General features: G+C 50.6%; 1 protein-coding gene across 1 annotated transcript in view; it reads right to left on the bottom strand.

Annotated features, from left to right (window-relative positions):
• daxx (death-domain associated protein) overlaps positions 1-6,679 on the bottom strand; it is a 36,528-nt gene extending 29,849 nt beyond the window's left edge. The window contains exon 1 of the mRNA XM_060850795.1: positions 6,157-6,679. Coding sequence (XP_060706778.1) covers positions 6,157-6,507 — 351 coding nt within the window. The 5' untranslated portion in view covers positions 6,508-6,679. The remainder of the gene's footprint in view (positions 1-6,156) is intronic.
• Between the last annotated feature and the right edge of the window lie 7,662 nt (positions 6,680-14,341).

Here is a 14,341-nt window from a genome sequence, read left to right as displayed (position 1 = left end):
TCAGCGAGGAATGGAAAAGCCGGGAGTTGATAAACAGTTAGATTGAAAACAAAGGAGGCTGGGAGACCACAGGCAGTCAGGCAGCGTCACAAGGTGGAGAAATCAATGTTTCAGGTAGAACCCTTGTTCAGTGCTCCTGATGCTGACGGGCCTGTTGTCTACTCTGGATTGCAGCGTCTGCGATCTGTCTCTTAAGGGTTTGGAAGGCCTCCTCCTGTGTTCCTACACCGCCATCCTCACCTTCTCTAGCTGTACTACCCACTCCAAAGGGACCTGGGGCCTGGCAACTTCAGCCTGGTTTAAATGCAGAGCTTTCTGTCCCTCTGGGGATTGGACTGTGTCTTAACCTCATTCCTTCTTCAAGAGCCGCCCGAAAACCTGACCATTTGTTCAAATGCCTCCTGACCATCGTGTTAAGTTTTTGCTCAGGTTTCTCAGCACCTAGAAATGTTTTCATACATTAAACCGCACTGTCCACATGGTGTTGTGGACATCAACTCCCTCCGAGCCTTGGAGTCATGGCCAACCAGGGTCTAAGGTGACCTTAAAGACTGGCCAGAAAATCCAACAAAAACAAAGCATAAAAGAAACCATTCAACTGAACAACCTGTAATGTCACCGAAGGGATATTATTCACTGCCTTGAATCGAGTGCCACAGTGGAAGCAGCATGCAGGACATTGCCTGGTGATGATAATCATCGAGGTGTACAGCATGATAACAGACCCTTCGGCCCAACCTGTCCATGCTGACCCAGATAGCCCAACCCAATCTAGTCCCACCTGCCAGCACCCGGCCCACATCCCTCCAAACCCTTCCTATCCATATACCCATCCAGATGCCTCTTAAAATGTTGTAATTGTACCAGCCTCCACCACTTCCTCCAGCAGCTCATTCCATACACACACCACCCACTGGGTGAAAAAGTTGCCCCTTTAGGTCTCTTTTACTTCTATCCCCTCTCACCCTAAACCTATGCCCTCTAGTTCTGGACACCCCAATCCCAGTGAAAAGACCTTGTCTATTTATCCTATCCACGCCCCTCAATTTTGTAAACCTCTATAAGGTCACCCCTCAGCTCCGACGCTCCAGGGAAAACAGCCCCAGCCTGTTCAGCCTCTCCCTGTAGCTCAGATCCTCCAACCCTGGCAACATCCTTGTAAATCTTTTCTGAACCCTTTCAAGTTTCACAACATCTTTCTGATAGGAAGGAGACCAGAATTGCACACAATATTCCAACAGTGGCCTAACCAATGTCCTGTACAGCCACAACATGACCCTCCCAACTCCTGTACTCAATACTCTGACCAATAAAGGAAAGCATACCAAACACCACCTTCACTATCCTAGCTACCTGCGACTCCATTTTCAAGGAGCTATGAACCTGCACCCTAAGCTCTCTTTGTTCAGCAACACTCCCTCGGACCTTACCATTAAGTGTATAAGTCCTGCTAAGATTTGCCTTCCCAAAATGCAGCATCTCACATTTATCTGAATTAATGACCAGAGTTTCTTGAGCTGCATTTTAGACAGCTCAAACACCCCTCCCGGATAAACTGCCCTTCGGAAAAGAGAGAGAGTTGTCACATTTTCCTTCTGTGTGGGGTACGCAAGGTGATGGCGGAGCAGAGGATGGGCTGTGCGCAGTGAAATCTGGCAAAGGCCGAGAGTTCCCGGGGATTCAGCTCAAAGTTTTAAAAAAGTCAGAGATATACAGCAGAGAAATGTTGTTTGAAAAGAGAGAGAAACCATTTGCGTATCATGTGAAGCCATAAAACAGTTTCAACAAGCAGACCTGTCCTCAGTAAGACCATAAGGCACAGGAGCGGAGACTAGGCCATTCAGCCCGTCCGGTCTGCTCCGCCATTCAATCATGGTGGTTAGGGTTTCTCAACCCCATTCTCCAGCTTCTTCCCTGTAACCCTTGGTCCTGAAGAACCTATCCAACTTCCTCCTAAACCCACTCCCACAGCCTTCTATGGCAGTGAATTGCATCGAACCCCCACTCTGTGGCTGAAGTAGTTTCCTATTATCTGCATTCTAAAAGATCTTCCCTTCAGTCTCGGGCTGTGCCCTTGGCTCCTAGTCTCCCTGTAATGGAAACACCTCCCTGACATCTACTCTGTCCAAACCATTCAGTTATTCTGTGTGTCTCAATTAGATACCCCCCACCTCATCCTTCTAAACTCCATCGAGCATAAACCAAGAGTCCTCAAACATTCCTCAGATGTTAAGCTTTTTCATTCCTGGGATTATTCTAGTGAACCACCTCTGAGTATGCTCCAGGGCCAGTACACCCTTCCTGAGGTATGGGGCCCAAACTTACACACAACACTCCAAACGTGGTCTGTCCAGAGGCTTATAGAACCTCTGAAGTACACCCCCGCTTCTATACGCAAGTCCTCTCAAAATAAATGCCATTGTACTTGCCGTCCTAAATACTGACACAACCTTCAATGTGAGCCTTAAGGGAATTCTGGGTGAGGACTCAAGTCTCTCTGCAGATTTCTGAAGTTTTTCCCCATTTAGAAAACAGTCCATGCCTCTATTTTTCCAACCAAAGTGCATGACCTCACACTTTCCCATGCTGTATTCCACCTGGCACTTCTTTGCCCACTCTCCTATCCGTCTGCAGCCTGCCCCACCTGCTCAATGCTGCCTGTCCCTCAACCCATCTATGTACTGTCTGCACACTTAGCCAGAATGCTCAGTTCCTTCACCCAGACCATTAAATGTATTAAAGCTAAAAGTTGCGGTTCCAGCCCGGAGCCTTGCAGAACACCACTTGTCTCCAACAAGTAACTGAGCCGAGAGATAATATTGCCCCCCCCCATCACAGCCTTGGAAGTGACAGGCTAGCCTGTTGACTCAAAACTTCAGACCCTGACCTCAAACCCACAAACCCCGACCCTGAGGTGAGATTGCTGCCACAGCTCGATGCACTGATACAATAGAGGGGGGATTCAAAGAATTCCACACAAATAAAGCCCGTGAAAAACAGTTCTTTTTTTGTGAAATTAAATAAAAGAACAGTGGTGACAGCCTAATGGCCCTGATGGAACAACAAGGGAACACATTTGCACTTTGGGTACCTGATCAATGCTGAGCGTCCAGATAAGATGCAGGGCAAGAACACCCGCCAATCTGTCCAATTAACAAGGCTTAGCCCCAGGATCATTTGTCGCATATCCATGTCTCAGCCAGGCTGGGTACCTTTCTGAGGAGCCCATAGTGGACAATCTTGTGGTGTGGATCTGTACCCACTAGAGAAAAGAGATTCAGCGAATCAGTCTGGGGCTGGATTGAAACCCAGCAGATCACAGAGCTGAAAGGACGTTATTAATCCAGTTTCTCAGGGTTTTGTTTCCATTGTGCAAAGGCAGTCAGGCCTCAACAACAGCACGTTTTTCATTACACACAGCAACTAAATATACACCATTTGACTAACAGTTCACTCAGCTTCACCCCAATTCCCAAAGTGAGCCAGCCTCCTGCACAATCTGTGGGGGAGCTGTTCTCATACAGAGGTGTGTAAACCATGACAAAACTATTATTTCAGGACCATCAGCCAAGTAGTGATCAGGCTGCAGAAACAATAAACACTGTGGGACAAACACCCATACTGTACACTTCCTGCTACAAAAGTACATGCAGGAAATTGCCAACCCACGGCCAGTTCCCACGTATTCAGGCTTCACTAAATAAAATACACTTGTTCAATCACTGCCAGCCGATCCACGTGAAACAACGACTGTAGCTCAATCAGGAGCATTTAGAAAACGGAACCATCCTGGAATGGGTAATTTAAACATACAGAACTCCTCCATCCCTTACAGCACACTCAAGGCTAAGGCAACCACCGAGAGCACTTGCATCAGTAACAAAACGCTGCAGACCAAGTACAACAGCTTCTGAAAGACAGAAGGTGCCAATGTTTCACAGGAACACCCTTCACCAGAAACAAGGAGCTCTGCTCAAGCATCTATCCCTGCTGGAAACATCACTGAATGGGGGTCTAGCAACTAGGGATCTTATTCACTGTACCTCAGCTTTTCGCAGATTTTGGTAACAATAAAAACTATACACGTTTTAAAAATAGCCCTTCACAAAACTATTAACTCCGTAAAAGCAACATTTAATCCCACCAATAACATCAGGAAGCAACACGCAGGGACTCCATGTTCAAACTGAATGCATCAGAGGCCGGTGTTCGAGGCTGCACGTCGATTCAATGCCAAGTCCCAACTGAAGGAATATCAGACCACTTGCTCCAATGATGCCATTGAAAGCCGGCAGCAGGTCGAAGCCTTGGTGAGGTTACACTCACCCTCTGGGCGAGCTGCTCAATGAACAGCCATGTTGGACAGCATAACCAACATTTAGCCCCCTCAACGTCAAAAAAGGGAAAACTATACTTGGTCATCCATCTCGCTGTTTTCTGTGGAACCCTGTACGATTCGACCGGCCACCAAACAGAGGTTGTGAAAGGAACTGTTAACATGCACCTGCTACCCAATGAGGAACTCGGTTAGCGGCCACAAACTAACGGGAAGGCTCTCCAGGTTGTCCCCTTCCTGCTATTCGTCTCTACCCCAATGTCTACTTGGGGCACAAGTCCCGACACAAATCCAAAACTCCAGACATTCGCACTGGGCATAGACACAAATGGGACTTGGGCACAAAGCTCCCCTCCCTGGGCTAAAACATCCCCAGAAGCCCAGAATATATGAGTAAATTAACAAGTGTTAAGTAGCAGCTACTGACAAAAATATGCAGCAAAGAAAAGAGAGATTAATAAAGGGAAAGGAAGGGAACGGTGGGGAAGTGGGGGGGACGGAGGGGGACATCCAACTGGGGTGGGGGATCTGACTTTGGGGGGGGTATGGAGGAGAATCTGACTGGGGGGGGTGGGGGGGAAGAATATGGAGGGGGATCCGATTGGGGGGGGGGGGGGGGGGGAGAGAAGAGAGATAGAAGGGGGCCCGATTGGGGTGGGGGGGGGGGGGAGGTGGGAGATTGGGGGGGGATGGAGGGGAATCTGACTGTGGGGGGGGGAATGGAGGGGAATCTGACTGTGGGGGGGGGATGGAGGGGAATCTGACTGTGGGGTGGGGAATGGAGGGGAATCTGACTGTGGGGGGGGGAGAATGGAGGGGAATCTGACTGTGGGGGGGGGAGGATGGAGGGGAATCTGACTGTGGGGGGGATGGAGGGGAATCTGACTGTGGGGGGGGGAATGGAGGGGAATCTGACTGTGGGGGGGGGAATGGAGGGGAATCTGACTGTGGGGGGGGGAATGGAGGGGAATCTGACTGTGGGGGGGAAGGGGGGAATGGAGGGGAATCTGACTGTGGGGGGGGAATGGAGGGGAATCTGACTGTGGGGGGGGAGATTGGGGGAATGGAGGGGAATCTGACTGTGGGGGGGAAGGGGGGAATGGAGGGGAATCTGACTGTGGGGGGGGAGATTGGGGGGGAATGGAGGGGAATCTGACTGTGGGGGGGAAGGGGGGAGATTGGGGGGAATCTGACTGTGGGGGGGGAAGGGGGGAATGGAGGGGAATCTGACTGTGGGGGGGAGGGGGGAATGGAGGGGAATCTGACTGTGGGGGGGGAATGGAGGGGAATCTGACTGTGGGGGGGGAGATTGGGGGAATGGAGGGGAATCTGACTGTGGGGGGGAAGGGGGGAATGGAGGGGAATCTGACTGTGGGGGGGGAGATTGGGGGGGAATGGAGGGGAATCTGACTGTGGGGGGGAAGGGGGGAGATTGGGGGGAATCTGACTGTGGGGGGGGAATGGAGGGGAATCTGACTGTGGGGGGGAGGGGGGAATGGAGGGGAATCTGACTGTGGGGGGGGAATGGAGGGGAATCTGACTGTGGGGGGGGAGGGGGGAGATTGGGGGGAATCCGATGGGGGGGTGGAATGGAGGGGGAATTCAATTGGGGGGAAGTTGGAAGGGGATCCTATGGGAGGGGGAATGGAGAGGGATCCGATGGTGCGGGGGGGGGGGGGGGAAGAGAGGAGAGGAGATGGAGGGGGGGGGATCTGATCGGGCGGGGGGGGGCGGGGTGGGGGGTGGGAGGGTGGTGATGGGGTGGGGGTGGGGGGGGTGTGGGGAACGGTGCCCCCCCTCCCTCTCTCAGTGACACTGACCTCCGTGAACAGCCTCTGGTTCTCGAAGCGGACCAGCCCGCGCTCCCTGTCCCGCTCCAGCTGCAGCTCGGAGCCCAGCCCCAGGCCCAGGCCCAGGCCCAGGCCCAGCTCCAGGCCGAGAGCGGCCTCGGTGCCCGGGGCCCGCGGAAGGGGAGGGGAGCCCGCCGCCGGCCGCAGGCGGACCCGGCGGGAGCGCCTCTCGCGGCCGCCTCCCGCTGCTTCGGCGGCGGCATCGCCGTCGTCGTCGGGGCCTGAGGCCTGGGCCCGGGCCCGAGCCTGGGCCTCGCCTCCTTCCTCATCCGACAGCAGGTTCACCACCGCCGCCGCCGCCGCGTCTGGCGGCAGCGCCATGAGGAGGCAGTGGGTGTGGGTCAGGGACACGGGGGTAGGCCGCGGGGGGGTAGGTGGGCCCGCCCTCTCAGCCGCTCCTGCAGCAGCGCCGCCGCCGCCGCGTCCCGCCCGAGGCCGCCATCGCCGAACAAAAAAATACCCTCCCTCAGCCGCGGGACAACCGTCCGCCCGCCACAACGCCGCCTCCCATTGGCCCACACCTCACACGCGCACTAACCCCGCAGTACCGCCCCGCCCCATTGGCCGGGGCGACGGGCGCGCCCGCCCACCCCAGACACCGCCGTCCCATTGGTCCGTGGCCGACCCCGCCCCTCCCCGCCTACCATTGGTCAGCGCCGCCCTCACTCCCCACTCGCCCAGCCCACGCACCCCATTGGGACCCATCTGACGTCCCGCCCCCTTTCCCAAAGCTGCCTCATCCCATTGGTCTCCTGCCCGGCCCCGCCCCTCGCTTTCACATATCCCATTGGTACCCAGCTGCATCCCGCCCCCTTTCCTCACGCTCCCGCACCCCATTGGTGCACAGCTCCTCTTCCCCCCTCCCCGACCCTCACCTCCCGTAGACTATTGGTACACCGCTAAACCCCGCCCGCCCCGCACGCGACCGCACCCCATTGGTCTGCAGCCCGGCCCCGCCCCTCACTTTCCCATATCCCATTGGTACACAGCTAAACCCGCCCCCAGGAACGCTACCGCATCCCATTGGTCTGCAGCCCGGCCCCGCCCCTCAGGTCCCCGTATCCCATTGGTTCCCCGCTGTGGCGGGTTGTTCAAATGCAGGCAGTCAGTCCACGTGACCCTGTGGGATGAGAACCAGTCTGACTCTCACCTCACACCTTTCAGGCACGAGCTGAGCTGAGCTGAGCTGAGCTGAGCTGAGCTGAGCTGAGCTGAGCTGAGCTGAGCTGAGCTGAGCTGAGCTGAGCTGAGCTGAGCTGAGCTGAGCTGAGCTGAGCTGAGCTGAGCTGAGCTGAGCTGAGCTGAGCTGAGCTGAGCTGAGCTGAGCTGAGCTGAGCTGAGCTGAGCTGAGCTGAGCTGAGCTGAGCTGAGCTGAGCTGAGCTGAGCTGAGCTGAGCTGAGCTGAGCTGAGCTGAGCTGAGCTGAGCTGAGCTGAGCTGAGCTGAGCTGAGCTGAGCTGAGCTGAGCTGAGCTGAGCTGAGCTGAGCTGAGCTGAGCTGAGCTGAGCTGAGCTGAGCTGAGCTGAGCTGAGCTGAGCTGAGCTGAGCTGAGCTGAGCTGAGCTGAGCTGAGCTGAGCTGAGCTGAGCTGAGCTGAGCTGAGCTGAGCTGAGCTGAGCTGAGCTGAGCTGAGCTGAGCTGAGCTGAGCTGAGCTGAGCTGAGCTGAGCTGAGCTGAGCTGAGCTGAGCTGAGCTGAGCTGAGCTGAGCTGAGCTGAGCTGAGCTGAGCTGAGCTGAGCTGAGCTGAGCTGAGCTGAGCTGAGCTGAGCTGAGCTGAGCTGAGCTGAGCTGAGCTGAGCTGAGCTGAGCTGAGCTGAGCTGAGCTGAGCTGAGCTGAGCTGAGCTGAGCTGAGCTGAGCTGAGCTGAGCTCTTAAATTATCTCAGGAGTGTCACGTGAAAGAAGTTCTGGGAATTGAATTTATTGTCCCGTGTACCCAGGCACCCACCGTGGAAAAGCTTTGTCTTGCGAACAACACAGGCAGGTCACAGAGTTAAGGAGTGTAGATAGTAAATAATAGGTAAACAGCGGCAAGAACAAAAACACGGGTCCAGGTAAATGTTAAGAGTTTGAGTCCATTCAGTATTGTAACAACAGTAGGGTAGAAACTGTTGTGAAACCGGCTGGTGTGTATGTTCAGGCTTCTGTACCTTCTCCCCGACGGTAGAGGTTGTGGAAAAACATTGCCAGGGTGGGCTGGATCTTTCAGAATGCTGGCGGCCTTTCCTTGACCGGGGGCCTGGTAGATGGATTCTGTAGATGGGAGGTTGCCCTTCGTGATTGTCTGGGCTGAGTTCACCACTCTCTGTAACCGTCTCCGATCTTGAATGGTACGGTTGCCGTACCGGGTAGTGATACATCCAGACAGAATGCTCGGCTCTCCAGGAGAAAACAGCCCCAGCCTGTTCAGCCTCTCCCTGTAGCTCAAATCCTCCGACCCTGACAACATCCTTGTAAACCTTTTCTGTACCCTTTCATGTTTCACAGCATCTTTCCGATCGGAAGGAAACCAGAATTGCACACAATATTCCAACAGTAGCCTAATCAATGTCTTGTACAGCCGCAATGTGATCGCCCAACTCCTGTACTCAATACTCTGACCAATAAAGGAAAGTATACCAAATGCCGCCTTCACTATCCTATCTACCTGTGACTCCACTTTCAAGGAGCTATGAACCTGCACTCCAAGGTCTCTTTGTTCAGCAACACTCCCTAGGACCTTACCATTAAGTGTATAAGTCCTGCTAAGATTTGCTTTCCCAAAATGCAGTACCTCACATTTATCTGAACTAAACTCCATCTGCCACTTCTCAGCCCATTGGCCCATCTGGTCCAGATCCTGTTGTAATCTGAGGTAACCCTCTTCGCTGTCCACTACACCTCCAATTTTGGTGTCATCGGGTGGGTTTAAACTAGCTCAGCAGGGGGATGGGAACCAGAAGTGTAGTTGCAGTGCACAGGAGGATGAGAGTAGGAAGGACAGGGACAGGATTTCAGGGTCAAAGGAATGTACTGACAGACAGCAAACTGGTTTGAAGTGTATCTACTTCAACACCAGAGTATCCGCAATAAGGAATGTGAGCTTGCAGAATGGATAGGTACCTGGGACTACGATGTTGTGGCCATTTCAGAGACATGGATAGAGCAGGGTCAGGAATGGATGTTGCAGGTACCAGGTTTTAGATCTTACATTAAGAACACGGAAGGTGGTAAAAGAGGGGGAAGTGTGGCCTTGTTAGTCAAGGATCGTATAATGGTGTCTGAAAGAATTTTTGACGAGGACTCGTCTACTGAGGTAATGTGGGCTGAGGTGAGAAACAGGAGAGGAGAGGTCACACTGCTGGGAGCTTTTTATAGGCCTCCGCAGAGTTCCAGGGATGTGAAAGAGAGGATTAACAAAATGATTCTGGGTAGGAGTAAAAGGAATAGACTGGTCATTATGGGGGACTTTAACTTTCCCAACATTGATTGGAAATGTTATAACCCCAGTATGTCGGATGGATCAGTTTTTGTCCAGTGTGTGCAGGAGGGTTTTCTGACACAGTATATCGAAAGGCAGACAAGAGGGGAGGCCACACTGGATCTGGTGCTTGGTAATGAACCGGGCCAGGTGTTTGATTTAGTTGTAGGTGAGCACTTTGGAGAGAGTGACCATAATTCAGGTACGTTTAGTTTAGCGATGGAAAGGGATAGGTACATGCCACAGGTCAAGGGTTATCGATGGGGCAAGGGCAATTATAATGTGATTAGGCAAGAATTAGGATGCATAGAATGGGATAGGAAAATGGAGGGGATGCAGACAATGGAAATGTGGGGCTGGTTTAAGGAACAGATATTGTGTGTCTTTGATAGGTATGTCCCTGTCAGGCAGGGAGGAAGTGATAAAGTAAGGAAGCCATGGTTTACGACAGAAATTGCATCTCTTGTTAAGCAGAAGAAGGAGGCTTATGTGTTGATGAGGCTAAATGGTTCAGATGAGACGATGGAGAGTTACAGATCAGCTCGAAAGGATTCAAAGAGACAGTTAAGAAGAGCAAAGAGAGGACACGAGCAGTCTTTAGTAAATAGAATAAAGGAGAACCCTAAAGCTTTCTGTAGGTATCTGAGGAATAAAAGGATGACGAGGGTAGGAATAGGACCAGTCAAAGACAGAAGTGGGAAGTTGAGTGTGGACCCTGTGGAGATCGGAGAGGTGCTAAACGAACATTTCTCATCAGTTTTCACTCAGGAAAAGGAGAATATTGTAGAGGAGAAAAATGAGGCACGGGATATTAGACTAGAAAGGATGGAGGTTACGAACAGGTGTTATCAATTCTAGAAGGAGTGAAAGTAGACAAGTCCCCTGGGCCAGATGGGATTTATCCGAGGATTCTCTGGGAAGCTAGGGAGGAGATAGCAGAGCCTTTGGCTTTGATATTTGAGTCGTCATTGTCTACGGGTTTAGTACCAGAGGACTGGAGGATTGCAAATGTTGTGCCATTGTCAAAGAAGGACAACAGAGATGGCTCAGATAATTATAGACCAGTGAGCCTTGTAGGAAAGGTTTTGGAAAGGATTATAAGAGATAAGATTTATAATCATCTAGCAAGCAACAGTTTGATTTCAGATAGTCAACATGGTTTCGTCAAGGCAGGTTGTGTCTCACAAACCTCATTGAGGTTTTTGAGAAGGTGACCAAGCATGTAGATGAGGGTAGGGCAGTTGACGTGGTCTACATGGACTTCAGTAAATGTTTGAGAAAACAGGTACTGCCAAAATGTCTCCAATGTAAACCGCCCATAAAAACTACCCCATTTGGGTCTAGCACCAACAGGTGGTGCTAGACCCAAACCCACAACTAGGAAACACAATTCCACATCTCCGAAGAAAATTACACAATTCCGGACAATTAAACAAGACAGAATTCCAGAAAATGAAACCCGACGGGACCAATATCCCACGACTCTATGGACTAGCAAAATCCATAAACCAGGAGCCCCCCTCAGGCCCATAGTCTCACTACCTGGAACACCAACTTACAGACTGGCCAAAGAACTACACACAAGAGTGAAATACGCAGTAGAAGAGTCACAGCACTCCATCCACTCCACCCAGGAATTCCTAAAAATCATCAAAAACACCAAAATAGAGGAAGATGAAGCAATGATCTCATTCGACGTAACAGCACTGTTCACCCCCATCAACATCGATCTGGCAAAGGAAACATTTACCACACTTTTAGAAGAGACCATCACACACACCCCACCCACCATCAATCACATTACCAACGGAGACATCATGAAGCTAGTGGACCTGTGCCTCACCACCCACTTCACTTTCAACAACATAGTCTACAAACAAACCATCGACACACCCATGGGATCTCCGCTATCAGGATTCATAGCAGAAGCGGTAATGCAAAGACTAGAACAAACAGTCCTACCAACCATCAAAACAAAATTCTGGGTCCGCTACGTAGAGGACACCTTTGTCATCATAAAACGAAACAAGACAGAAGAGACATTTAACATCATCAACAACACCTTCACAGGCATAAAGTTCACCAAGGAGGAAGAAACCAACAACAAACTCACATTCCTGGACGTCACAGTCGAAAGAAAGGACAACGGAGAACTACAAACCTGTGTATACAGAAAACCGACAACCACTGACCAAATACTTAACTACACAGCAATCATCCCAACACACACAAACAAAGCTGTATCAGAACACTATTCCAACGAGCCACCTCACACTGCAGCACAGACGAACTTCAGAAAATAGAGAACCACCTATACAACGTATTCAAGAAGAACGGATACTCAAAAAAAATACAGTCCGCAGATTCCTCAGGAACAAACCATGACAAGCAGACCAAACACAGCCAGAAACCCTAACCACCTTACCATACATCAAAGAATTTTCAGAAATGACAGCCAGATTATTAAGACCCCTCAGAATCCTAATCGCACACAAACCCACCAACACTCTCAAACAAAAACTAACAAACTTAAAAGACCCAGTACAACCCATGGACAAAACCAATGTCGTCTACAAAATTCCATGCAAGGACTGCCACAAACATTACATAGGACAAACAGGAAGAAAGTTAGCCACCAAGATACACGAACACCAGCGAGACACAAAAAGACACGACCCTCTCTCCCTCGTAGCCCTACACACAAATGAAAAAAATCACCATTTTGACTGGGACAACACATCTATCCTGGTACAGGCTAAGCAAAGACATGCCAGAGAATTCCTAGAGGCCTGGCACTCCAATCACAACGCCATAAACAAACACATAGATCTAGATAACATCTATCAACCCCTCAGAAAACGAACAGGAAATGACATCACCACAAACCCCAGGAACCCCATCCAGGAGAAAGATATAAATAGAAAGAAGGAGACAACAGCTTCACTTCACTTGGAGGTCACCACTGATGATGTTACCGAGCCAGGTAATGAAACGTCTGGATATCAAACCTACAGCTCAGCGAGCAAACCTACACACTACACCCTTCAGTAAAGCTTTTGATAAGTTTCCACATGGTAGGCTGTTGGAGGAAATGCAGAGGCATGGGATTGAGAGTGATTTAGCAGTTTGGATTAGAAACTGGCTTTCTGGAAGAAGGCAGCGAGTGGTGGTTGATGGAAAATATTTAGCCTGGCGTTCAGTTACTAGTGGTGTGCCACAAGGATCTGTTTTGGGACCACTGCTGTTTGTCATTTTTATAAATGACTTAGATGCAGACATCGGTGAATGGGTTAGTAAATTTGCAGACGACACTAAAGTCGGTGGAATAGCGGACAGTGTGGAAGAATGTTACAGGTTGCAGGGGGACTTAGATAAACTGCAGAATTGGACTGAGAGGTGGCAAATGGAGCTAAATGTGAGGTGATGTACTTTGGGAAGAATAACAGGAAGGCAGAATACTGGGTCAATGGAAAGATTTTTGGTAGTGTGGATGTGCAGAGGGATCTTGGAGTCCATGTGCATAGATCCCTGAAAGTTGCCACCCAGGTGGATAGTGCTGTTATGAGGCATACGGTGTGTTAGGTTTCATTGGTAGAGGGATTGAGTTCCAGAGCTGCAATATCATGTTGCAACTACACAAAACACTAGTGCAGCCACACTTGGAATATTGTGTACAGTTCTGGTTGGAATATTTTGGGAAGGATGTGGAAGTATTGGAAATGGTGCAGAGAAGATTTACCAGGATGCTGCCTGGTCTGGAGGGAAGGTCTAATGAGGAAAGGCTGAGAGACTTGGGTCTGTTCTCATTGGAAAGAAGAGGCTAAGGGGGGATTTGATAGAGATATACAAGATGATCAGAGGATTAGATAGGGTAGACAGAGAAAGACTTTTTCCTGGGATGATGATGTCAGTGTATACAAGGGGGCATAACTACAAATTGGGGGATGATAGATTTAAGACAGATGTCAGAGGCAGGTTCTTTACACAGAGAGTGGTAAGGATGTGGAATGCCACACCTGCTAATGTAGTCAACTCAGCCACATAAGGGAGATTTAAACAATCCTTGGATAAGCACGTGGATGATGATGGGATAGTGTAGGGGGACGAGCTGAGAATAGTTCACAGGCCAGTGTAACATCGAGGGCCGAAGGGCCTGTTCTGCGCTGGATTGTTCTATGTTCTATGAAACAAGTTTGCAAAACGTGGTAAGGCCTTCTTTAGCTTGCAACTTGTGCTTTGGATTTCCGAGAAATTACAGTAAAAACATCGACAATTCGGTCACTCAACATCTTCGGTTTCCATCTTGTTCATTTCCAAGTGCTGGCAAATTGGGTTGGGATATCTGGGACAGCATGGACGGGTTGGACCGAAGGGTCTGCTTCCATGCTGGACATCTCTGTGACTCTATAAGTTGGGGTTTTGTTAAAAAGAAGGTGACATCTCAGACCAGACAATGCCTTAAAGGTGTGATTCTGGATCAGTGGTGCTGGAAAAAGCGCAGCATCCGAGGAGCAGGAAAACCGACGTTTCATCAGGAATAAAGCCCTTCATCAGGAAGAAAGGCAGAGGGCCTGAAGGGTGGAGAGATAAGCTGGGAGTAGGGAGAAAGTAGCATAGAGTACAAGAGGTGAGTGGGGGAGAGGATGAAGGTGATAGGTCAGGGAGGAGAGGGTGGAGTGGATAGGTGGAAAGGAAGAT

This window comes from Hemiscyllium ocellatum, chromosome 35 (assembly GCF_020745735.1).
Source record: "Hemiscyllium ocellatum isolate sHemOce1 chromosome 35, sHemOce1.pat.X.cur, whole genome shotgun sequence".
Classification (NCBI taxonomy): Eukaryota; Metazoa; Chordata; class Chondrichthyes; order Orectolobiformes; family Hemiscylliidae; genus Hemiscyllium; species Hemiscyllium ocellatum.
This window is presented reverse-complemented; position numbering and strand designations above follow the sequence as displayed.